We start from the raw sequence: 27,926 nt of genomic DNA on the forward strand, positions 1-27,926 counted from the left end.
CCTACAAGTAATCATCGCCATCTCCTCCAATCCCCCACCGTCGCCTCCAAGCCACCGCCACCTCCTCACATGTGCGCTGCCACTATGGATATTGATTATGGAGCTCGACGGACCACAACCATCCTGTTTGTCTCTCATCCTTCTCTAATCTGAATACTCTATCTTCAAGCCTTCACCTTCATCGTCTCAGATCACCACCACCTAGGGTTTCATTTCAGATCGCGATAGCCGCCTAGGGTTTTGTCTCGGATCGCTCAACCTTCTTGAGCATCAAACATGATAAAATATGTGGATCTTCAGCGACTTCTTCCCTACAAGCTCCTCTTCTTGTACCTTTCATTCATGTTTGTGAAGAAGAGATCTGTTGTTGGTGATCTATAGTGGTTATGGCGAGATATGGTGGTGATGGCATTGACCAATAATGTTGTTAGTATCGCCGGTGGTGTTGTTAATTTGCCTAATTTCCATCTTAATTGTCATAATCATTTAATTAATGTCCAACACATGTAAATTGTTCATATAACCGGTTTATATATATATATATATATATATATATATATATATATATATATATCCTTCGATCCACATAAATTCGTGTAATTTACTATTTGCGGGAGAAAGGAGGAGAACGGGTGGTTTCCGATGGTTCTGGTGGTGCTGGTTTCCCGGAAAGGTAAAAGGAAAATGGAAAGAGAAGGGGAGGGTTGGGGTGGGGACATTTGATATTTTTTTTTTTATAATCTAAAACTGATAAAGTAATAAAAGAAAATGAAAAAAGAAATTATTAAGGGTAAAATAGTCATTTTATGTCAACAGGGACTAAGCGTGCAAGATAAAACAAATTCAGGGATGGTCTGAGTTAATTTTTGAAAGTAGGGACTAAACACGCTTTTTGACATATGCATGAGGGACTACCGGTGTAATTTACCCAAATGTTTAAGTTGTCCAAAACAGTCCGTGAATGGAGTCCAACTTTTCTGATGAAAGCTGTTAGAAAACTTTAGTTATGTTCTTGGTGTTTTAACTTGTATCCCCCCTTAAAACTTAAGAAAACATGAAAATACAGGGTTATGAACTCACCTTATATGATTTCAGTAGATGAATGTTGGAGAAGGGAAGTGTTCAACTAAAGAACACTTGAAGATGCCTTGAAGATTTTCGAGAATCTAACATCAAAGTGATGGAGTTTGGTGTAAGCAATCGATGATTGGAGTAGGATGAAGTGTAATAATCACAAGAAGGATGAATTATACTTACCAAGAGTATAATAAAGCTTGATGATCAGCCTTGGAGTCTCGAAATAGAGGGAAAAGGTTTGAAAGAAAAGTTGTGTTTGATTTTTGGTGAAATGAGAGCAAGTGAGTGTAAATGAGGAGAGAGGTTAACTTATTCTAGCTCTTAGAACGTGGGAGGGGATGATGATTGATGGAAAGGTACAAGGAAGTGACTAGGGATGGTGGGGAGGAGTGTGGGTTAGTCATGGAGTGGGTATGGTGGTTGCTTGTGTCATAACACAAAGAAAGTCAACACTCAACCTTTGTACTTCACCCACTCTTCATGGATAAGGTTTTATCTCCAAAATCGTGGGAAATTAGTAGATATGGGTCCCTAAATGTTAAAATAAAGTTTTGGGTGAAAATCCTGCGTTAAAATGATCAAAAACGGGCTTAAAACACAAAACTAGTCGAAAACCGGGAAGAAAAGGAGAAGTTTGTGAGGCCTCTCGCATGGGACCGAAGGTGCAAGGGTGCGGCCCTGAGAAGGCTGGAACCGAAGGCCAGCTTGTCAGAAGCGAACTTGTCAGAAGCGAACTTGTCAAAAGCGAACTCGTCAGAAGCGAAATAGACCGAGAGGAGCTTGTGCGAGGTTCGGGCCCGAGAGCACCCTTCGGGTTCGGTCCTCCTGGTTTTTGTTCAGCAGCCTTCGGGTTCTGTCCAAGAGGGTTCGGTCCCTAAGAGGACTTTCGGCCCTATAGAGTAGGTTTCGGGTCCTTAAGCCTATTTTACTCGTTTTTATCCCGTTTCAAGCCGTTTTTGACCTGGTTAAGGGTCGGGATGGCCCAAATGATTACGAAAAGTTACGGAAATTTTTGAGAGAGATTTGGGAGAGATTCCGTATTCTTGGAGAGATTTGGGAGAGATTTGACATACGGAGAGAGATTTGGGAGAGATTTCATATTCTTAGAGAGATTTCACATACGGAGAGAGATTTCTAATATGGAGAGATAGAGTGAAAGAGATTTAAGAGTGGTTCCATTTATGACCTTTTTAAGTATCCGGCTTCACAACGCAAGGTCTGTAAACCCGTGAAGCCATGTTTTAGTGTACTACACACTCCCGATGAGTGTGAAATAGTGTTTTATCGCTTTGGTTCATGGTTTAGCACTATCAAGGCTAAGGAAAATTAAACACACGAGTATCCAAATGATGCTTTCTCATTAAAATAGTGAGTTGAATAGTAATTACATAACGTAAACCCTAATATACAAGGTTTAATTGAGTCGACCGGTTTTACTCGTTGACTTCGTTTGACTTTGACCTGACCCGAAATTGACTATTGTCACAAGGCCTGAGATAGGTATGGATTGAGTGTGGGCGGGGGCCCGTATCTTACTTACAGTAGGAGCTTGGACGGGGTTCCATGACTCACTAGTGATAGGATAGGGGCGAGGCCCAAGGCAGGCGAGGCCTAAGGACAGGATTACAGTAGGGTATGTTCAGTTATGTGTTATATGCTATTTGTATTATGTGGTTAGCGGGTGGGGCCCAGAGACAGGCGGGGCCTAAAAGAAATAGATATGTATTCGAGCGGGTCTCGAAGCCAGGCGGGGCCTGGAGCGGCGGGGCCGGTATAGCGGGCTAGGCCCGAAGTAGCGGGTGTGGCTCAATATGTGCAGTATGTGTTTATGCAGGGTATGTGGTAGGTTGGGGGAACTCACTAAGCTTTGTGCTTACGGTTTTCAGTTTTGTTTTTAGGTATTTCTGGTAGCATAGGGAAGAGCTCGGGGTGATCGCATGCCACACCATTGATTAGTCAGCCTGGGATGTTTTACTCTGATAATGAAAATATGTTTTTGAAATGATACTCTGAATTCATGTTAGAACTTATGATATTTTTTATGAATATGGCTTTGGTAACGATTTAAAGAAAAATTTTTGGTACGGATTTTTGGGATGTTACAAGGTTGACTCGACGAGTAGAATCAACCAGGAAGGTTGACTTTGAGTGAGGACTTTGATTTTGACCTTCAGGGGTATTATGGTAATTTAGATATTTATGTCAATGGTTATTGATGGATATATGTGTTGGAGTTTGAGGCAGTGCTTCGGGATTGTGCTCTCGTGATTCGGTTCGGTAGTTGCAAGGTGAGTTATCCTCACTATTTCAATAGGGTCTGAGGCACCAAGGCCGGCCCTTTTAGTTGTTACCATGGTTACAGTATGCTACATGTGGTTATGATATGTTATATCGGTATCCAGATAGACAATATGTTGTCATGCTCTTATAATCCGTTAGGATTGGTATGTTAGTGACCTGGTTAGGTCGGTGTTTTGGTTATGAGAGATTACTATGATCGATGATATGTGAGATAGTTATATCTGATATCTGTACGTGTACTGTTTGATGTGCTTATTGATCTATTTAGATCGGCATCCTAGTAATTAGCATAGTATTATGCTAGTAACCTGGTTTAGGTCGGTATCCTGGTATATAGGATGATGCTATGTTAGTGGCCGGTTAGGTTGGTATCTTGGTTAGGATGTTGATATGCTATGTGATCGGTTAGACTGTTTGTCTGGTTAAGGATTTGTTATATGATTAATTGTTTTATGCGAACATGGTTGTTTGACGGGGGGTTGGGTTGCGGCGGGTCCTGCTTTGTGCTGTAGGCCAACATACCCAGGGCGGACCGGATATTCCGAAGACCCAATAAGCGTTCCGGATAGGCTGAAGGACCCAAGAGGATGGATCAGACGTGCCGAGGTTTGGAGAGTGGACCAGGCCGATTGAAGGCCCGGTGTGGGCGGACCAGTCATACTGTAGACTCGATGTACATGGCTAGACTCAGAGGGTGGACCAGGTGGATTGAAGGCCCAGTGCGGGGAACCAATCACATAGTAGACCCGATGTACATGGTTGTTCTATATGTGATATGTTATGAGTATGTTGATGTGTGGTTGGTATTTTGGGGGTAACTCACTAAGCTTTCGGGCTTACAGTTCAGTGTATTGTTTCAGGTACTTCAGGAGATCGTGGCGAGGCGAAGGCGTGATCGTACCGCTCCTCATGTTTTATGATTTATGTGATATGGTTCTGGGGGATACTCTGATGTTTAAACTATTTTGAAAACAAGATGTATGAACTTAATGGTTTTTGAATGAATTAAAATGTGTTAATTTGGCTAAAATTTTATGGGTGTTACAAGTTGGTATCAAAGCTTTGGTTTGAATGAATTAGAGGAACATTCGTATGAATCCAGTCTCAAATCAAGGAAGGATTTTCAAATTGGTTTTCAAAAGGTTTTTCGAAATAAGTAAAGGAGGATGCAGAGGGTACGATCAGCCAGAGCCAGTAAGTAGACCCCAAAATACCATACTGTTATTTGATATTGTGATATGTTAGAACAACATGCTAGTACTAGGCTAGGGATCTTCCGGAATTGCATGATAGAATTGCCTGATTTCATGATGCCAATTAGCCTAGGGTTTTCCTTATATGAGATTGACATCCTTACTGTAGTTGTTTAGTGTATGCATCACGACTGTGCATAATCAAGATCTTATAGCCTGAGAATGTCTGATTCGACCTTAGGGTAGAATTGGATATCCGAAAGTCTATCGGGTCTAGCGTTATGTGTGGCTAGTATACACTAATGATGCAGGGTTGGTGGAGTTTCATGGATTGGGTGGGTAGTGAGGGGTCGGGAGGCCAGTTATGAGATGTTTAGCATTCCTCTAGGAGTGAGGATTTAAGCGCTCGCTATATTTATGTATATTGTTAGGGCGTTGTGATGATACTTGAGACAAATATGGGTAGGTGTGGAAGGTAGTATGGGCCCGTACTACTGAAAGCACATGACCCATACATGTAGCAAGGAAGTCATAATCCCTAGGGATGGGTTTTGGGGTTGTTTCCTTGTCATTATAAAGGTTATTATAGATCTTTTGGTGTATTGCCAGAATGGTGGTCACGATACATCTTGTGACCGGTTCCAGGTTAGGATCGGGAGCTGGCAGCCAGGATAGGCCAGCATTGTCAAAGGATATTGTCAGGGAGATCCTCCGGGAGGAGATGATCGAGATTGTTTGGGAATAAATTTCGAAGATGATAGGGTCTTTCAAGACCGTTATGGTTGAGTATTTTGTCGAGCGCCATGCAGACATTGTTGAGACGGTTGTCGTAGCAGCTTTGGTAGCTGTAACGACGGCAGGGAGAGGAGCTGGATGAGCTTTCCAGGACCGGGACTTGTTATTGGTGCATGATCTGATGAGCAGAAGGATACAATTATCTGGGAGCAGGAAGATGACATGTACTCGTTATATTTCCGCGAGTTGAGCGGGAGAGTCTAGCTTGTGGGTTTATAGATTTGAGGCTCGGGGGTTTGCTCGAGACTGGGATATGGGTCGTGGAACTCCGGAAAGGAGTGATGATTATGTTCAGATGGGGTTTTGCAGCTATAAGTGAAATGGTTGATTGATGAATTGGACCGTCGTTTTGTAGGGCAAGGATTGCACCCCCTCAGTTTCCGAGCTCGAAGGAGTGAGCAGGCTTGTGACCCCAAAATCAGGTGTATTCGATCTCGGGGTCAGCTGGTTACAGGAATAGGCAACATTATTTCAACGCCGGTGAGCTCAGGATGGTCGGCGTGGCATAAGTGTTTGTGAGGTCCGGTTTTCCTTGGATCTCTTATATCAGATGGAAAGGATTGATTGTGCGATCTATTTCACTTTTGGGACTGTAGACTATGTCTTGGGAGTGGTTTGTAGCCCGGTTTAGGGTAGAGGTTGTTTCAGCTGCTGCCGTTCAGTTGTGGGCGTTTGAGCTGGTGAGTGAGTCAGGGTGTGAACCCTGAAGAGAATGATTTCTAAAGCCCGAAAGCAGGAAGATTGTTTGGAACACCTTTGGAAATGGGGTTTTATGTGGGAGGCCTGTGGATGGGGTCCCATAAAATGGTTATTCATCATTGTCAGGATTCAGTGGTTAGCAACCGTTAGTGATTGATGGACTAAAAGCTCCAAGAGAAGTAACTCGTTGCCGAGGTATTAGTTGGAGTATCTATATGGTGGTCTTCAAGAAGTGAGTGTGGATTCATTCACGCATTAGTGGCTGTTGGTTTCACTGGGATTCGGGAAGTGATCATTTGGTTCTTAGAAGTGTGTGATGAGTCGGGTCTAGCTAGCAATGGAACACTAGTGGGAAAGAATTGTTGTCATCGGATAAATCATTGGGAAGTGAGGAGGATTGAGAATCCTCCAATTTTCATGTATTATGAAGGCTTAGTTGAATCTAAGTGGGGGAGTGTTACCCCGAGATGCTGAAGTGGGAAAGGTTTTGAAACTGGGATAAGTTTCACAACCCGACAGGGAGAGCAAAGGCCATATTTGCTGCTTAGTTTGAGGGTTGTGTTGTTTGGGGGTTCGGTAAAACTCCCCAGCATAAGAACACGTCTTCTGGATGCTTGATAGCAGAAGTTGGGGAACCAGGTTGGGGTCCTAGTCAAGAATCGAGTTCAATTTGAGTTTTTGGTCGAGGGTGTGCTCGACTTTGAGGGTTTTGGATTGACAGATTGAGGGTTTTGTTAGATGTCAGGGCTCAGTAGTGCATTCAACACGGGAGTGCGGGTTATTTAGCGTGTATGGTAGACATGCAAACCAGGGAACATACCTCGGATTTCTGAGAAGGTGGACGATTGACTGAAGGCCTGGTAGGGCGGTCTAGTCATGCTGAAGGCTCTGTTTATGTTTGTAGATCTATGTTCGGGTATTGAGTAGGCTGCTACGCTTTAGCACTCAATAGGTCTGTTCCACGTATTGAGCATGCTGCTAGAGTAGGCTGAGCACATCCTGTGTATCTTGGTTGATCGGAAGTTGTTATTAGTGGTCGGACGGAGTTCACGGGATCTTGGTGATCTCATCAGTTCGGAGTGTCTCCGAGGTTTCATCTTCTTGGATCGGGTAATACTCCAGTTGGGGACAAAAAGTGGATCCGAATGGGTGTTTTAATTAAAATGTTGGATCCAATAGGTTTTTAGCCGAGAATGTGGTAATAAACACGGGGGGCGGGGAACCGACCATGGTTTTCAGAGAAAGTGATTGATTGTTGTGAGGCCTAGGGTTAGGCCGGAATCCGAGAATATGGAATGGAGCTGGAGTTCGGAACCCTAAGAGGGCGAGAACAGTATGCATGGGAGAGATTCCTAGAAAGAATGGTTCAGGTTGATGTACGAAAATTTTGAGCAGCCCGGATAGACTGAAGGCCGGTGGGCGTACCAGTCAGGCCGAAGTCTCGAAGAACGGTCCAGATAGGCTGAAGGCCCAAAAGGGCGGTCCAGACATGTTGAAGGTTCTGAGGGTGGTCCAGATAGGTTGAAGGTCTGGTAAGGCAGTCCAGTCATGCTGAAGACCCTGTATGTGTGTGCTAGTCGATCGGTATGCGGATAATGAGTGATTATGTCGCCATGCGATAGCAATCGATAAGGTTTGGCCCCAAGTATTGATTTGGATGATGAATTTAGCTATCAAAATATATTTCAAAGTTTGTCTTTAAGTTTATAGATAAAAAAATATGGAATGTGAAAGAAAGTCAAAAGAAGGGTAAAAAAAACCCCAAAAACGAATTTACATATTTTTTTGTTCTTGGGAAACTGCCGTTACCGTCGCTGTCTTCCTATCTCCGGCAACGCCACCCTCTGCCCTCGTCTTCGTCTCCTAATAAGATGATGATGTTATTTTGTTGTTGAATCTTGAGGTAATTTATTTGTTCTTGTTCTTGAATATTAAAAGTGATCTTGAAAATTGAAATATTGTAGAGATAAATAAGAGATAATAAAGAAGTGGAGACGGGAGAGACAACAGAAGGTTACATAGAAAGAGAAAGAGAAAGAACGACAAAAAATAAAAGTAACTATTGGTCGTTTCATTTCTATCTATTCAGATTTGTTTTAGGTAGAATATACTCAAGCACACTAATTATCTATCTAAAATTAGTCAAAAAAAAAATATATTAATCAAAACTAGCCCACAAAATAGTAAATAGGTTAGGGTTGACTATGGTCAACCTTCGAAAACTACTCTTTCATCGCAATTGACTACTCTTTCGTAGCCCGTCTACTGTTTTGTGACCCATTGACTCATAGTATATAATGTTTTATTTTTCAATTTAAGTTATTTTTTCTTCCATTGTCTACTATTTTCTCTCAATTGAGCACCCGAAGAACAACGAGATACGTCCATTTTAATCAAAATTTCACCGTATTGTTGATTATAAGTAGTTTTTGTATATGGGGATAACTTTTATTTTTGAAAAAAACCGAAAAAAGTTTAAAATCGTAGGTTTCTACGGTGTACAAGTCCACAATGCACAAATTATGCATTGTGGATTTTATTTTTATTTTTATTGCTTTTTTTTTTTTCAAAAAAAAGTTATACCTATATACAAAAACTACTCCTAATCAACAATATGGTAAAATTTTGATTAAAATGGATGTATCTCGTTCTTCGGGTGCTCCATTAAAAGAAAATATTAGACAATGGAAGAAATAGTAGTCAAGTTTAACAAAAAAATAGTCAAATTTAGCAAAAAATTAGTAAATTTTAGCAAAAAAAGTAATCAAATTTACCCAAAAAGTAGTCAAATTTACCAAAAAAAATAATCAACAAATTCAAAAAAATAATCTACATTTTAGCAAAAAATTATTTTATCAAAATAATTGTTAAAAAACTAATTTATATTTTACAAAAAATATTTTTTAACAAAACAATTGTCAAAAAAATATTCTACATTTTTACAAACAATATTTTTAATCAAAATAATTCGCAAGAAAATACCCTACTAAAAAAAACATAGCTTTTTAACCAAAAACCGTAGTTTTCATTAAGAAAAACGTAGATTTAACCCAAAACCGTAGGCTACGGTTTGGGAAACCGTAGGCTACGGTTTGGGAAACCGTAGGCTACGGTTTGGGAAACCGTATTTTATAGAGAGAAACCATAGGTTTTAAAAAACCTACGGTTTTACATCTTCAAAATGAAAAAAAAAAAAATTATACTTAACACGAAACAGTAGACGAATTAGCAAAACAGTAGAAGATTCTAAATACCTACGGTTTCGTGGGCTATTTTGGTACAATTCCTAATATTTGGCTAAAAATAGTTAATTACTTTCTTAATTTAACTAGATTAGTAATTAACCCTTTTATGAATTACAATTTTATAATATTGTAGGTAATTGTTATATTATCTCATTTTATTGATAGTTTGATACATATAACAGATATATAGCTATATTTGTAATTTGTATTAAAAAAACCTAGACCAACTTTAATTTGATTGTTAATTTATTTATTTTTATTGTCATATATATATATATATATATATATATATATATATATATATATATATATATATATATATATATATATATATATATATATATTGGTCGTTATTGTAGGCTTGGTTGGTTGGTGCATGCAGTTTTGAGTGATTAATTAATGAGGTGCCAAATTTTGTAGCATGTATATGTATACATAACAAGTGAAGGCACTTGGAATTTTGGAAGCCATATCTACTTTTTGGCATCATGTTTATCCACACATATCTTATATCTACTTCTCATTTCTCATCTACACACTGTACTATACTGTACACCACAAACACAATCCCCTTGTTTTACATTTTACACCTTCATCTTGCAAGTTTTACAAAACCGATCCCTCATCTGTGATATTATCATCTGATGTCTTGTTGGACCATGTAATCTCGATTTCAAGTGTTCTTGAACTTGAAGATCCCTCTTTGTTGCTGCTGCTGTGCCCATGCCTAAGGCTAAAAACCCCACTGTATACTCCATCGCTCACAACTTTGTCAATCTGGATTGTCACTTCCCCCAGGGTTGTCTGTTGCACAAACACACACACACACACACACGATTATAATATATATTATTTTTATTAGGACTTTATAATTTGTGAAATCTACCCGATTATAGCATTCAAACTTGCTTTGTTTTGAATGACACTGCTATTATTTGATAGATTTTTGAAAATACAAACTGTAACGGAAGAACTGAAGGTAGGATATTATAATCAACAGATAAAATAAAGAAATTTGATTTTCTTGACTTTTATCCTTCAATATAAGTTTGATCGTTACCTTATACTTGCAACCTTTTGAAGTGCTTAATTTTTTTTTAACTAGCTAAAAGTGGACATTCTGCTTTGAAAAATGGGAAAAGGTAAAAAGTGACCAACGAAGCATTCCATTTGTCCACTTTTAGGTAATGAACTTTCCAAAACTGTCTTATTTTAATCATGTAAGGGCTATAGTAGGTTAAAGGGACTAAAATGAGACAATTTTGGAAAGTTTATCGCCTAAAAGTGGACAGTATAAGTTTAGTGACTAAAAATGGAAATATGGAATAGTTGGTAGGCCATTTTTAACCTTTTCCCTTGAAAAAGGTGAAAATTGCTTTCTTTCTTGATGGCATTGCTATAACTGGGTAGATTTTTCAAAATAATAGGAAGAAATGAATGTAGGATGCTATTATGAAAACAAATAAAAGAAAGCATGTTGCGGTTTCTTGCATTCAATTTCAACCCATTAGAAAAAAACGTATAATGTTTGAGACTTTTAAAGGCACAGATAATAGATAAGAGAGCAGTTTGAAGGGGATTATAATTTTAATTTTACCTTCCCAAAAGTATTTTTGCTAAGGCATTGGATGTGTAACTTCTGTCCTTTTGGAGGGACATCAAAAGCCCATGTAAACCCTTCTTTCCATTCCGGAGATGTGTTGCGACTCACAACCTGAACATCATCAAATACCATTAAATTTCAATTCCATCTTCAAGCTTTCTAGGGCTATTTTTGAGGATTGGGACAAGGAGGGCGTTTACGTCTTTTGCACAAATGAGGGATCCTATATCCCACCTTGTTCCATATATATTTTTTATTAGATGGGAAAAAAGTTGCAATATATATATATATATATATATATATATATATATATATATATATATATTTTTTTTTGTCCAATTGACATCAGTTCCTGCATGTTGTCATAAATCATAATGAAGAAAGATTTCATTACCTTTGTTTGGTGGGAAGGGCCTTGACCTATTTTGAGTCTACAGAAAGCATTTGTGCCTCCAATGACACGTTTTAAGTTGGTAGCACGTTTGACCGTAATGATCAAACAACCAGGTAAACAATTCAACAAGCTCTCTGCTCTTTCATGGAATTCCGGGGGGCAGCTTTTAATCATCATTTGGAGGATGGGAATAGCTTCTGATGCAATCATTAATTGGGATTTTGATGTCTCCATAGGCATAACTGCCCATGAACGTTTCAACAGACATAATGTGTTTAAAACAGCATCTTGAGCAGCCTCGTTGCCGGATTTAAGAGCTGTTAATAAATGAGGGATACACAGAGTCGCAGCTTCTGAAACATGAAGTTTCCGGAAGTTTGAGAAGATGACGTGGATTGTCTTCAGAACCTCTTCGTTTATAGTTGCTGTTGCCCATAATTCTCTATCTAAAGCACCTGCAAAACAGTAACACGGATGTCAATAACACAGGACCAAAACTGTAATAATTTAAAATAAAATCATTGCTAACAAAAAAAAAAAGCAAGTCTGGTATCACCTGTTAAAGACCGAATAAGCTCGTTTGATACATATTCTTGAAGGGTGTGATTTGAAAATAAAAACTTGATGAGCAATGACGCCTGTCCAGCAACCTCTAAATTAGGAGACAACAATAATTCTTGAATAATTAAAATCCCACCAGCTTCAGCAACAGCTCGCCTATTAGTTCTACTATACATAACAAAATTCTGTAACGCACAAATCGTCACCAACTTCATCTCATCAGTCGATTGATCTTCAAGCAACCCCACCAACGCCTGACACGCAGAAACAGAATCACCAACACGCGCTAGTCCCTCATGCTGTGCCAGGTCACCAAGAGCAAGAACCGCAAGAAGCTTACCTGGCACCGATCTAGTTTGCGGGTCCAACAGATACTGTGCTAAAGGTCCTATCGCGTGTTTACAAAGCTTCATTGCGCGTACCTTCACATGGTTAAACAAAGCTTCAAGTAATCTTCCGGAAGCTTCCTCACACTGGTGAGATCTTAGTAAGTCAAGTAAAGCATCAATGGCACCAGCTTCGGTCATCAATGTCGCGCTTGATTCGTCTGACTTTTCTTGAACAATCAACGCATCAAGAGCAACGGAAATGGTGGACTCTACATTTGAGTTCAACATCTTCACAAGAACAATTAAAGGAACTCTGAAGTAGTAGTCAGAATCAAAGTGCAAAACATTTGAGAGAACAATCGCAGCCGATTCCCATAACTCATGAGATGGTTGAGGATCATCTTGTATAATAACTTTTGCAAGCTCAAAAATCCCGCCAGCATCAGCAACCGCATTTGGCCATGTCACTGAAATGCTTTCCAATGCTTTTATCGCGGTTTGCTGTAAACTCAAGATTCCAATTCCTGCAAGCTGAACGAGTGGGACAACTGCATTTTGTGTTGTGATGTCTTGTTGAAAGTGCTCTTGTGCAAGCAAATGAGAAAGCAACTCGGTGCCGAGTTGTTGGATGGCTTGAGATGGTGATTGAATGTATGAAATTAAGGGTTGGATTACTTGACTAGGAGTGATTTTATGATTCACAAGGCTTTGTGGTTTTTCCAAAACATTAACAAGTGCTTGAAGAGCACTGTGTTGTCCCCACAGACTAAAATCGGGTCGATTTAAAACCATGAAAAGGGGTTCCACAATTGTAGCAGCGGATGCGCTTTTTGAAATCGCACTGCTGTTTGTCAAGATTCTGAAAAGTTCAGAGATTGAGGAACATAAACCACTTGAGGCAGTTGGGAGTAAAGCAAGACAATTATCAATGACCCCGGAGTTTACCATATCTAACTTTCTTAAAGTTTGGTCTTTTCCAAGCTTAATAAGTGCTGAAATACTGGCCTCGATGAGAGCATCATTTGATCCAGAAATCAAACCGACAAGAAGATCGATGACATCATAATCTGCTGCAACACTCACTGCTTGTTCATCGTCTAAAAGTTTCTCAAAAGCACAAACACCAGACTCCACTGCTGAATCATCATCAGATTGCATTAAGAGTATGAGAGGCTCGATGAATGTACAGGCAACTGGCAATGCCCGAATTACTGAATTACCGAAAAGCACAGAACAGAAAGCTGCAGCATGGGTTTTTAATCCTATTGTACAACTGGAAGATAAAATTCTACATAAACTCTCGAGGGGGTTTCCTTTAAAATCAACAACTGTAGCTGCTTTTGTAGTGTCGTTTGAAATCAACTTCATCAAAGCGAGAAGAGCGGCTTCTTGCTCGCTTTCAGATGCTGCATTCAGCATATCAATCAATGGTTGAATCACATGAAGAGCCGATTCAGATTCTCTTAAATCATTAGCATTAAATAACTGATTGAGAGCTCTAACAGCATTTAATCTAGTAGATCTTGATCCCAAACGAAGAACAGCTATCAGTTGATTTAACGAATAAACGGCTGATTTGTAACGAAGAAGATCAGGATTGGTGTAAAGTACTCTCAGAAGTTCACAAATGGCAGACTCGGTTGAATCTTGAGGGCTCAAAGATAAATACTTTGTTAAAGCATCAAGTGCTCCAGCTTCAGCAATGAGAAGTTTGTTTGCATCATTTCCATCTGCAATGGAGGTCAAAAGGGAAACAGCAAAAGGAGGGGCACATGGTCTATCTGGCATTGGTCTCAAAAGATCCACCAATAGAGGAATAGTTTTGGAACCTGTTGACCCGTTTCTGACTTCTTCAATTTCAAAAAGATTATCCAAAACAATTTGATCAGGATTACGGGACAATGAGAATTCATCAGATATAGCAAAAAGGTCTGACATATTTGCTTCTATGTAACCAATCATTGTTGTTAAGCCAGCAACTGCACCTGAATTTGCAATTGCAAGATTTACTTTGATATTTCGATTACATACAAGACTAGCCATGGCTTGAGCAGAGAAGAACTTGTCAAGAATTTCATCAGACTTGACAAGATTTGCTAAAAATGGAATGATGCGTATGGTTAATGATGATGACACCACATTTTCATCTTGAAACAATATTGACAATAGCAAAGCACTTATCCATATGCCCTCATTGTCCTCAAACTCTGCCTGGAAAAAAGAGAAGCTTACTTATTAGAAGTATCAAACAGATGCTGTTTAACCCTAATGCATGGACATCTGTTAGCTAATATTAGTTCATTCACTTAAGCCCTGTTTTTTTTCGCATTAAGTGCTGTCTGGATAAAGATGTTCAAAAATATTTTAAAAAAATGACAGCACACTTAGAGAAGAAGAAGGAAAAAATAAAGGCAAACTTGTTAAAGGTTAGGATAAGTCTTCATGGAAAAAAGCCTGACATTCTCCATTAAGTCGTTCTTTACACATTAACACCCATATATAACTTATCAGACTAAGTCCATTCTACATTAAGTCTATTAAGTCAAAAGAAACAGCACCTTATTCAATTTCTGAAAATATGCATTAGCACTTTTTCAGAGGCTTGTCTTTGACATGTATAAATACATATACTCATTAACATTTTCACAAAATCATAATTCTCATTACCCAACATAAAGATGATTATAGGGTTACTTCCAAGAAAGCCCTTACATTTTATCATGTAATTTTTTTCTTCATTTAAACCTGTAACTATGAGGAAACTTGTTATTTTAAGGATTTTTTACTCATTGAACAGGCCGAGATGCTGACCTGGCATTTCATAAAATGATTAATTCCAAGAAAGCCCTTAACAAAGACAAAGTAATAACAACCCATAACTTTGTGTATTTCTTATAAAACATGTCAAACTATAAGAGCTTTCTTGAATGGGTAATAGATCCTTAAAATACAAATTTCTTCAAAGTTGCAGACTAAAACGAAGAAAAAAACTGTGCCTTTTTCATAAAAATGTCAAAATGTAAGGCCTTTCTAGGAATTAAAACTTTTATGTATTTGAATGAACTGTTTTTGTCGCAGCCACATAATCTCAGTGGGTGGTTAAGTGGTAGTAATCCGGTTATGCTTTTAGAAAAATGAGAACATACGGGACCCACCTGTGAATTTAAAGTATATTTCTCTAGCTTGTCTGAGAGAACTTCAAGTACCCCAGCTTCCACCACAATACGCCTGTTTTCCTCACCACACATAGAAAGAATTGATAACAACCACAGGCCAGCTGTACCTCCCAAGAGAGCACCAGGATCAAGCACATCAAACTCGCCTCCATCATGGAAGCCAGTTCTGTTAGCCAAACCCCTTGGAGTTCTAACCTCAACTTCAAGAGGGTAACAATCCGAACTTTGTTTTATGATATCTACCAATGCATACACAACAGATTTTAAGTACCCTGAAGCATCAAGTGCTTCCATGGTTTCCATTCTGTGCTCCTTCAAACCACAAATGAGCAGTGAAATTCCCCCAACTCTCACTTCTAGACTGGTAGATTTCAGTATCCTGTTACCCAATGCACCTATTGCTCTCAAATTTGACACCAACAAGTCACCTACAACAACAGGTTTCTCTCCACAAAGCCTGGATAGAACTTCAATTGCCTTATCTTGCACAGAAGCAGGCCCCTCAGCTAGAAAACACACAAGAGGTTGTAACCTTGAGATAACTTCAGCAAGGGCAGACCATGGGGAGTATGTTGTGTCAACATTTTGCTTTGTTTTAGCCAATAAAGAAAGTACTTCTAAAGCTTCGGCTGCATCAGTCCCATCATTCATGGAATCAACAACAGCAAGAACCGCAAATTGGAATTGACCACTGTTTGTGAGAACATCGCTTAATGGGAAATGTTTAAGTAATTGAAGAAGTGCACGCGATGCATCTTTCTTACCTTTCAAACTTCCTTCTCCCAACACTCTTGTCAAAGCAGATACAACATCTTCTCCCAATGCCTCTGAAGCAATCTGTGAGTCAGACAAAAGATTTGCTAATGCAGATACAGCAGTCTCTGCAGCATCAATGGAAGATGATGTTTTGGCTAATCTGATCAGAGGCTTCACATCCCCTTCTGCAATATAAGACATTTTGTTCTTGGACAAAGCACCCAAGGCCCGAGCTGATTGAGTGGCAATGATTTGAGTGTTGCTTGTTAAAAGCTTCATGCAAGGATGCACGACTTCATCAGTTGCAAGACTATCACATATATCTTGACGAATGCTGAAGAGGTCAGCCAAGACAGAAGCTGCATGTTCCTGTGTTTCCTCATTTGAAGAATTAAGAATCTGAACAAGTGATCTCAACCCTTTATAAGCATCTGATCCTTTTTGAACAAGGTCATAATGTGATGCCATGGTAAGCACATGACCTAGTACTTCAATTATGTGGGCTTTTGATTTTGGGGTGTCCCCCCAAAGCAGAGCTAGTAGCTGATTAATAGTCGCAGCATCTGCCTTGCGTATAAGCTTTCTTAGTGCCTTACCTGAGGCTTCTTGTCCCTTTGGTCCACCAGTTTTCAAGAACCATAGGAAAGCAGGAATAGCTTCAGCACTTTCAACACATGCACAGATATCCTCACTGTGACAGCATAAGTTCCACAGAACATAAGCTGCATCCTCCCTCGCTTTATCGGATCCAGTTTCTAGTAAATGTACAAGTGGCGGAATACCACCAGCAGCAGTAATTGCCCACTTGCTGTCGTCTATTTGATCCGTCAAGAGTGCAAGCAGCCAAACAGCATACTCTTGATGTTCTTCACTTGATAAACCTAGAAAAGATATAAGTAACTGGATTCCCTCTCTCTTTCTGATGGCTTCCCAGATGTCCACCTCATCACAGCATAAACTTATCAGAGAGGTTATCAGATACTGTTGCACATCTGATGATGCCATTGTTATAAGCCCGATCAACACCTTCTTGGCTTCTGATTGGTTAAGACTTGTTGAGAGGCAATCATTGCCATACAAGCTAGCCATTGCCTCAAGTATAAAATTATTTACCCGGGGTTTCAAAAGTGCAACTAAAATGTTTTCTATTTTCGTTGCATCAAGTGGTTCGTCTTCAAGATTTGGTTGAAAGATCATTAGTGTGTAAGCAAGTGCTCCGATTATATCAGCAACAGATGTAGACTGAGCAAGCTCTCCTAGATGTAGGATAAGAGCAGACATTCCACCACATATGTTTGCCAATGCACGTGTTGCATGTCCCTGAAGTATTTGGCCTCCTTCTCCCTGCATACACTCCTTGGATGGAGCAACCACAGCACCAATCAGAATGGCAACACCATTGGCATCAACAATAGCTTCCTTTGCTTTGGCTGACCTTGATGAAAGAGCCTCCAGAGCATCCGCAGCACTACACCTAACAGGGATATCATTTTTTTGATTCAAGAGTCCAAGTAAAGCCTCAATTGCTCCAGAATCCATGATTTTTTGCATGCTATTGTTGAAGGCGAGCATCAAACGAGCCAAAAGAGAAGCAGCATTGGACTGAATAGCAGCATTGTTGGAAGAAAGCAGCCCAACAATAATATCTACTCCACCCGCCTCAAGAGTAACTCTCCAGTATCCATCTTTGTCACCACAAAGGTTTCTTAGAGCCCCAGTGACAAACCCTACAACCACTTTGTCCTGTCTGTTCTTGGAAGTTAGCTGTTCCCACAGAGTTGGAACTACACCTTCTGTAACAAATATCTTCATACCCACATGGTCCTCTGAAAGACCACCTGAAGAAACTTCATAGATGGCTTCAGCTGCTGCCTTTTTGGCTTCGGTTGACTCTGATTTAAGTAGTGACAGAAGTGGTGGAATGCATCCACCTAGAAGAACCTTTAGTCTTAAGTCTTCATCTTTACACAGAGCAGTCAATGTTGCAGCAACATTTAGTTTTGCCAATGGGTTACCGTTTCTAAGGATGGATATGAACAATGGCATTGCTTGAGAATGTGAACCGATGATACCACGTGCTTCCTTTCTTGCTTTAGCAATGGCAAGCAATCGTGTTGTGATAACTTCTTTTTCATGCGATGAAGAGATGTTTCCATGAAGCTGCTCAAGAAATTGAGCAACCATGGACATTGTACTTTCAGCCTCATCTGTTTTGGTGTTTCCATTTGAGGTCCTGTTATGTCATCGTAGTGTATCCATCAGTCAGCATGTAACATAAATATACCAAAATGAACATGTTACTCAAGTTATTAAACAAAGTGAAAAGATTATAGTTGTTCATTGCAGAACAGTTTTCAAGGTGCTTTGTGAATATGAAGGTCCATTCAATGTTTTCTTTTTGTTAAACTATGTGATTGCATGTATGTTAAGGATATAGATTGCCTTTCTCAGAATAATGTATACAGAGCAGTCAATTTTTCCAAGCCAGTAAGATTATTAATCAAACAGAGAAAGCACCACTAACCTATTTCCAGGTGCAGCATTCTCTGGTGGATCAAGGAAGGGATATTTTGACATTTTAACCAATACTTCACTTGAAAGTACCCCTTACAGCCTCCTGCATGTTACAGATATCAATTTTCTTACATCTCATCCACCAGTCGAAATTGAATCAAGTACTTAAAATCCAAGGCATCAAAACACCAAGTCTTGAAACAAAGAGAAATGATCCAAATAATCAAAACAAGGATCTCATTTACTGTAAAACAGACACAATGGCCCTAAAGTTTATGGCTCGCAATTGCAGAAACATAGGATTTAGGTATTTAACAAAGAAAAATAGACCCTAAATATGGAAATGATGGAGTAGTAAATGAAAAAAAAAAAACGTAGTTACAGGTATAATTGGAGATCATAACAACATTTACCTCAGTTAATACATGTATATAACGAAAATGCTGTCTCGCAAAGAGTGGTCTGGAACTAGGAACATCAAACGGTGTATCCTGATCAGATTTTGAGTAACGTATTAGGTAAAATTGAGCATGAATGGGAAGAGCTGAGTACATTATGAACGACTTCAATGCCCAATAATGAGTGTTTAAAGATGAGATCAGAAATTCACTGTAGGAAATGTAGGGGTTTTAACAGGAAGAACGTCGGCACAACATTAATCGAACGATGGCATTGTAAATTACCTGCAAGATTTAATCGTTGGTGCAATTATCAACAGTGAAGGCGGGTCCCCGTCGTCTGTCGATTGAGGGAGAAAGGAGTTTCCTTTTCCACTGGGTTTGCAACTCTTTACTACGCAGTTCAAAACCATCATTTCCTTTATTTACCACTTTAGTTGTAAAGAGAAATTAAATATACTACTTATTTTCATCTAATATATTATTCTATCTATGTTATGTTATATGTTAATATTTAATATCGATAAAAGAATAAATAGAAAAAAATATTAAAAAAAGGTTTAATTTTTAGGTGTAAATAATCGGATTATAATGTTCTTAAAAGGAAAGTCCTCCAACAAAAAAAAAAAAAACATTATCAAAAATCATTTTAAGTTGTCATAATGAATAAAATATTTTTTCCTAATAAACAGGCTTTTAGAAATAATATAACATTATTAATATTGTTTTCAAATTTATATGAAAATTAGGGAAGTTTGTGGGATTGGATACGACAAAATAATCCAATACCACATTTCACCAATTTTAAGTTTCAATTTTCAAAATATTAATAAAAAATTTAACAAGTAACATATAAAGTAAATCATCACTATGAAAGATTATAAAAATCGTATGAGCACAATTGCAAACTTTCCTTTCTTTGTTTCGTTCACTTCTCCTATATGTGCAAATTCAAAACACCAAGCTGTTAATTGACAAAACTAAAAAAGATGTGTTGTCTCTTTTTTATTTAACTGTTGTTGGTAGGTGAAAAGAGACAGCTCCTACATATATTATATACTAGGCGAATGTCCGTGCGAAGCGCAGAAATACCTATATAGTTGAAGTCTTTATATATATATATATATATATATATATATATATATATATATATATATATATATATATATATATATATATATATATATATATATATATATATATATATATATATATATATGAAAAAGTTCAATAGCGAACCATAATTATTGGTTCTTCAAGGAACCAATTTTTTTTTTCCAATTTCTATAGTTTATTCTTTATCGAAAAAAAAAATCTAAAAATATCTAAATTCATATATTAACATTGTGAATGTGAAAAATATTTTTCGGATTCACGTTGTGAATTTTCGAAGATTCACATTGTGAATTTGACGTAATTTTTTTTTTCGAATTTTATATCATTGGAAAAATGATAAAAAGTTATGAATTTCTGTATTTTTAGTTTTTTTTTTTATAAAAAAATAAGTTCTAAAAGTTGAAAAAAAGATTGGTTTTTTGGTTCCTTGATTAATTATGGTTCCCGATTGAACCTCACCCTATATATATATATATATATATATATATATATATATATATATATATATATATTAAATATAACAACAACTTAAATATAACAATAACGTTGCTGTTAAATTTGATATAACAATTTTTATACTAAATTTATATAATATATTGATTATTTTGAATTATATAATAATATATACATCTATTATAACTTTATAATCTCAATCGTTTGAATGACTTCTACCCGCGAGTTAGACATGAATAAAATTAAATATAATATATGGTTTAATGTTATTTATAGTTGTTGTTATTGTTAATTAATTTTTTAAAATTTATTTGCTTAATGTTTTAATTTCTATCATTATAATTATTTAAAATATCAAACATTATTTTTTTGATTTTAAAGGTAACAATATAATCATTTATATAGAGTTATTTTTAACTATTATTATTGTAAGTTATTTTAAGCTACTTATTTTGAAACTTTTAGAGATTATAAAAATACATTTAGGAAATATTTTAGCTAAATTGAGATTACAATTTAGTTTTTGTATTTATCACTATAATTTATCACTTTTAACTATTTACAAAATATTTTTTTATTTTTTAAGTGGAACTGAAATTTATATTTAAGTTGACATTGTAACTATTTAAAAATCAAACATTATTTTTTTGATTTTAGAGGTAATAATATAATCATTTATATAGATTTGTTTTTAACTATTGTTATTGTAAGTTATTTTAAGTTACTTATTTGGAAACTATAAGCGATTATAAAAATACATTTATGAAATATTTTAGTTAATTTGAGATTACAATCTAGTTTTTTTTATTCATCACTACAATTTATCACTTTTAACTATTTAAAAAATATTTTTTGGTTTTTTAAGTGGAACTAAAATTTATGTTTAAGTTGACATTGTAATGTGTAGAAATACATATATAGTTGAAGTCCTTACAAATATATGTTTTTTTAAATATAACAATAACGTTGTTGTTAAATTTGATATAATAATTTTTATACTAAGTTGATATAATATGTTGATTATTTGAATTATTTTAACTTCATAATCTCAATCGTTTGAATAACTTCTACCCGCGAGTTACACATGAATAAAATTAAATATAATATATAATTTAATGTTATTTATAGTTGTTGCTATTGTTAATTAATTTTTTAAACTTTTCTTAATGTTTTAATTTCTATCATTATAATTATTTAAAACATCAAACATTATTTTTTTTTTATTTTAAAGGTAACGATATAATCATTTATATAGAATTATTTTTAACTATTATTATTGTAAGTCACTTTAAACTATTTATTTGAAATTTTTAACGATTATAAAAATATCTTTAAGAAATATTTTAGTTAAATTGATATTACAATTTTGGTTTTGGATTTATCACTATAATTTATCACTTTTAACAATTTACAAAATATTCTTTAATTTTTTAAGTGGAACTGAAATTTATATTTTAGTTGACATTATAATATTATATTTAAGTTAACAATTTAAGTATTTTGTAAAAACTGCTCAAAAGTTGTAGTTTTAAATTAATAATGGTTTACATATAACAACATATTAAATCTAATAAATTAAGTATGATATGTTAAAAGTTAAAGACATAACTTCATAAGTAGAAGTAAAAATATTATTTTAAAATTGAAATTTAATTTATTTATGATTACACTTTAGGTTTGATATTTATTTTACCTTTCTAACCAACTTATAATCATTATTAGAAAGACATTACAATTTATCACTTAATTATTTACAAAATATTTTTTGGGTTGTTTAAGTGAAACTAAAATTTATATTTAATTTGTAATGTTATATTTAAATTAATAATTTAAGTATATTATACAAATTGTTCCAAATTTTTATCTTTAAAATGATAATGGTTTAAATCCAATAAGATGTTAAAACTAATAAATTAAGTATATAATGTTAAAAGTTAAAAAAATAACTTTATAAGTAGAAGTAAATATATTATTTTAATATTGAAGTTTAGTCTATATATGATTACACTTTAGGTTTGATATTTATTTAACCTAATTAACCAAATTATAATTACTATTAGAAAGAAATTAAAAAGTCATGAGAGTTTCAAATGAATGTGGTGAAAGAAAAAATATATGGGAGTTTCAAATGAATGTGGTGAAAGGCAAAATGCTTCCTTTATAAGTATATAATGAAATGATAATGATTTATTTATCAAGAAGTAAGATGTTAAAACACAAGTTGAATATGAAAAACCATAATTAAATTCTTGATACTTACCATATATATCAATGTAATGTCATAGAGGAAAACTTTTATGTCCATGAGAATACACATACTATTACAAGAAAAGAAGATAAAGTATTCTAAGAATTTTTTCTTTGTTGTCAACCTGAAAAAAAGCGAGTTAGTTGGATTAGATGACAGAGAACAATAGACATTGCATTTTGATAGTAGAATGATATAATAAACAATGTAAAGTAGGTTGATGTATCTTGTGATTAACACATATTTTAATATTATTTAAAAAAAAAACAACCGACAATAATAATAATAAATCACAGTAATAGAAAAAAAAATATGTTAAAAGTTGAATACTAGTGATTCCTTTTCATCATTATTTGTTTTTATATTAATAAAATTCAATCAGTGTTTTTATATTAAAAATATTCAAATTTTGCATTTTTAGGATGAGATTGCCCTTCCACACTATTTTTATATTAATAATTTTTTTATAGTTTTAGGACCATATTGCCCATACACATTATTATTATATTAATAAAATTCAATTTTACAGTTTTAGTAAAGAAAATTAATGACTTTTAAGAACATTGTAGAAATTGATCAAGTTAATCGAAAGTATTATAAAATATAGAACATAATCAAAGAAATGACATAAAGGGATCAAACTTAAAACAAAAAACATTTATAGGGAGGAAGTCTAATCCATATTAAGCCTATATAGAACAATATCCATTTTGATGAAGATAAACCGATACCTAAAAATCATCATTAAAACTATAAATATTGAAACACAACCAAAACCTTGTATACATGAAATCCATGAGATATAACCTACAAAGTTGAAAACCTTGTGTATCTGAAATCCATACAAAGTTGTACTCTGATTCCATCTCAACTAAAATTAGTAATATTTGGGTAGAATGGGAGCAAGCACCTTCACAGCAAATGCATTTGTTAAAAGCTTTTTTAGGTATGTTTAAAGCAAGTGAGCATCGTCCTTCCGTTAATAAACCAGTAAGACGATATCAGTTAGATAGAAAACACATCATTGTGAAATTAGTAAATATGTGTAATGAGACAGATTGAATTCAAAAAGGGGGAAGATATTGTATGAGAAGAGAGATAACTAAAAAGAAATAAATAAAAAAATGATGACTTACCAAATGTTCTTGTAGACCTGAAGCCTTATAATGCCTTTCAGTGACCAATACGCCCTTCGACCCTTCAAGGACATATTAATATTAGTAAAAGTATCTCGTCACAGACCAATTGAAACCAAATATTTCGTTCCAACATACCAATTGAACCCCAACCAAAGTTGAAAAATATCATAAATTCGTTTGATGGCATGTAGGGATTCTTGTTTTTCAACAGATAAAAACATTCAATAAACCCTTTGACTCGGTTGTGTTGGAAATATCTAGACAAAAGCGACTTCTCAATCGATTATGTATCTGACTTTTTCCCTAATCTAGAGCAGACTTAAAAAAATTTGGTTAGGACTAAAACTACAAGAAAAGTTGCTATACAGACTATTTTTTGTAGGTTGAAACTTTTATGAAAATTTGAAAAAATAAGAAAAATAACCAATAAATTTACCTAATCTGGGATCTCAAGAAGATGATACGTGTACCAGCACACCCCAAGAGTTTTGAGTTGAATTACCTCAAGCAATCCAATACCAGTAAATGAATAAAGTGTCGTTGAAGTTACATCTATAATATAGTATCTGGCTTCATTGTTTGAGTTGGTTGTTTCCATCTATATATAGAAAACACATTAAGAGAACTAAGAACAAACCACAACAAACTTCAATTCTTGTTTTGAGGAAAGATTAAATTAAAAGAATAGTGAATATATTACACCTGCAACCCCTCGAAAGGTACTGAGAATTCAGATAATTCAAATAGAAATTTTACATATTTCTCCCTCTTATCTTTCTCATCAACAATAATTTCATAAAGTTTGTCATTTTAAGTTGTTTTAAGAACCCAATAAGGGATACGAAACTATGAAAGTGTAATCCGTATAAAAAAACATTAAAATATTAAGTCACCTTTTGTTATTTGTTGTCCGTTCCAGGCAACAACATTTTCTACAAGGCCCTTGAGTTTGACCAAAACCCTTGGCTTGGGCCATTTTGCATGAATGTAATATGTATCAGAAACTCTTGCGCCAACAATAGTGGCTATACAATGAATCCCACCAGGATCAACAAAAACTTTGTAGATAGATTCATCTGTATTTAATCTAAAATATAAGGTATATATTGGTTTGAACATATGTTGGAATTTTCAAAAAGAAAGCCACATTAAAGAAATCATACCTGAGAATTTTGTTGGACAATAACCGATTTTGTTCCTACCCAATCCTTCCTGCATCCCTAACGGAATACCGACCGACTGTCCCCCTCCCATTTCTTGAGCATTACCATCGACTCTTGATTGAAGACGAAAATGATGGGAAATTACGCTGGTATTAGTAATCGTAATCCCCCAAAAATACCAAGGATTTACAGAAAACGAAGAGGAGACAAAGAAAGTGTAACACCTAAATTTTCAAAAAAAATTTACATTTTCCAAAACATACTTTCATTCATAAATAATATAAAAATGTCATTGTTATCATATAACATCCATAGAACACAACCCAAGATCATAATACATAAAAACTCCTCGTGTGTGTATACTGATCATACCGGCGCCTTCCCACGATCCTCACCGGTACCTGAAACACATAACACAACACTGTAAGAATAAATGATTAGTGAGTTCCCCAAAATACCACATATAACATATATTAGCCACTCGAAGCTATAACTCTGTGGACCCTCTGGTCCTAACTCTGTGGATCCTCTAATCCTAATTATGTGAACTTTCCGGTTCTAACTCTGTAAACTCTGAAACATACATAACATAAATCACATAGAAATAATGCAGTGTATCACATCATATAAATAACATACAAAATACTGTGTCACATAAATCTGAGTACCACTCTAGGTAAAGTATAGTGAGAAGACTCACCTCGGGTATCTCGGATAATCTCACACTCGAACACACTGATCTAGCCCCTGCCTAAACACATAACAACACTCTCAAATAAATAATGGCTCTCAAAAGCTAGATTAAATCCACTCTACAATTCCACAGAATGGTAAAAGATCATTTTACCCCTCCCTGACCCTAAAAGTCCAAGGGTTGACCAAAACCCTAAAAGTCAACGGAAGTCAACAGAAGGCAATAGGCGGCGCGTACCTTCTCTGTACGCGGGGAGTACGCCGACAAGTCACAAACGGGGTCTCAGCCCCTTACGCTGCGCGTACTGAGAGTTACGCCCAACGTAAGTCTCAGTTTCAGCCTTTCCTTGGTTTTTGGTATTAAACGGTTAAGATACTCATCCAACTTCCAGATCTTACTCTTTTTAGACCTCTTATTCCATAAAGTCGGAACCTTTAAGCCTTTGCATGGCTGTAAAGGTCCTTATACCCTCTAACACTTTTCCTTCCTCCTCAAAAGATCTATATCTCATGCATGACTCATTATCCACGTCCAAGATTGCATTTTTATGAGCATACAACTTTTATAGTCCTGAAATATGATAGATCTAGGCCAATGGAGACCATTTTCTCATAAAGTCTCCATCTTGGGACTAAAAACCCTAGAAATTGGTCCAAGAAGCACACCACACAAATAACAAGTCAAGATTTTAGCTTTTTACCTTAGGAAGAAGCTCCAACCTTTGAAAAGCTCGGATATACTCTTGTTCACAACTCCTAGCCTCCAAAATGGCCTCTTCTTCTCTTCCATCACCTAGAAATGACACTTTTAAGCTTAGAACACAAACACACTAGCTAGAAATGAAGGAGGACTCTTTCTTAGGGTTTCACTCTCTGAAATAAGGCTGAGGCCAAGGCCATAACTTTCCTTTTATAGTGCACAAGCCCCAAATTAGGGTTTACACCTGGTCCCGCTACGCCCAACATAACCCTGGGTACGCCCAGCGTACCTTGGTGAGTCCGCGTCCAAAATTAAGCGCGTAAGTACGCGCAGCATACCCTTCAGTACGCCCAACGTACTCACAAGCCTAATAATTCATTTAAGGCTTACTTTGACAACTTGGGAAAGGAGAAGGGTTTAAGCGACACACCTGAATTTGGGATGTTACAATTCTCCCCCACTAGAACCAGACTTCACCCTTGAAGTCTCATGCTGCAAACAACTCCGGATGTTGCTTCTGCATCTCTGACTCTAGCTCCCAAGTCAGCTCGGACCCTCTCCGATGCTGCCACTGGACTTGAATCAGAGGCACCTCCTTGTTTCTCAGAATCTTGACTTTTCGATCTAGAATCACGATCGGTCTCTCAACATAATTCAGGCTCGCATCTACTTGAATATCCTCCAACGGTACCACTACCGACTCGTCGGCAATACATTTCCTCAGTTGAGACGCGTGAAAGGTATTATGAATTTGGCTCAACTCCGTAGGTAGCTCCAATTAATATGCTACCCTGCCCACCCTTGCGATCACCCTGAATGGTCCAATGTACCGGGGCCCCAACTTGCCCCTTTTCCTGAATCGGATTACTCCTTTCCAAGGAGATACTTTCAGAAATACAAAATCTCCGACCTGAAATTCGAGCTCGGATCGTCGCCTATTTGCGTAACTCTTCTGGCGACTCTGAGCTGTCAACAATCTCTATCTGACCTGTTGTATCTACTCTGTCATCTGAAGTACTAACTCAGTGCTACCCAACACTCGTTGCCCGATCTCTCCCCAACAGATGGGAGTCCGATACCTCCGCCCATACAATAACTCGAAGGGAGGCATGCCGATACTCGAATGGTGGCTGTTGTTATAAGAAAACTCAGCCAAAGGCAGATACGTGTCCCAACTCCCTCCAAAATCCAACACTCATGCTCGAAGCATGTCTTCGAGTGTCTGAATCTTCCGCTCACTCTGTTCGTCCGTTTGTGGGTGGTAAGCAGTACTGAAAGTCAGTCTAGTACCCAACTCCTCATGGAACTTCTTCCAGAACCTGGAAGGGAAATGCACATCTCGATCTGACACAATATAGATCGGTACACCATGC

General features: G+C 36.4%; 1 protein-coding gene across 1 annotated transcript; it reads right to left on the reverse strand.

The window, feature by feature from the left end:
- Window positions 1-9,675: 9,675 nt before the first annotated feature.
- LOC145043477 (CELLULOSE SYNTHASE INTERACTIVE 3) lies at window positions 9,676-19,437 on the reverse strand. The gene is made up of 8 exons (XM_078992142.1): window positions 19,327-19,437; window positions 19,057-19,134; window positions 18,654-18,746; window positions 15,353-18,362; window positions 11,864-14,408; window positions 11,308-11,762; window positions 10,908-11,024; window positions 9,676-10,114 (listed from the first exon to the last, which is right to left on the reverse strand). The coding sequence occupies exons 3-8, from the start codon at window positions 18,704-18,706 to the stop codon at window positions 9,917-9,919; spliced, it is 6,378 nt and encodes a 2,125-aa protein (XP_078848268.1). The 5' UTR covers window positions 18,707-18,746; window positions 19,057-19,134; window positions 19,327-19,437; the 3' UTR covers window positions 9,676-9,916.
- Window positions 19,438-27,926: the final 8,489 nt, after the last annotated feature.

The sequence above is a fragment of the Lactuca saligna genome, chromosome 4 (genome assembly GCF_052625555.1).
Source record: "Lactuca saligna cultivar CGN05327 chromosome 4, ASM5262555v1, whole genome shotgun sequence".
Taxonomy (NCBI): Eukaryota; Viridiplantae; Streptophyta; class Magnoliopsida; order Asterales; family Asteraceae; genus Lactuca; species Lactuca saligna.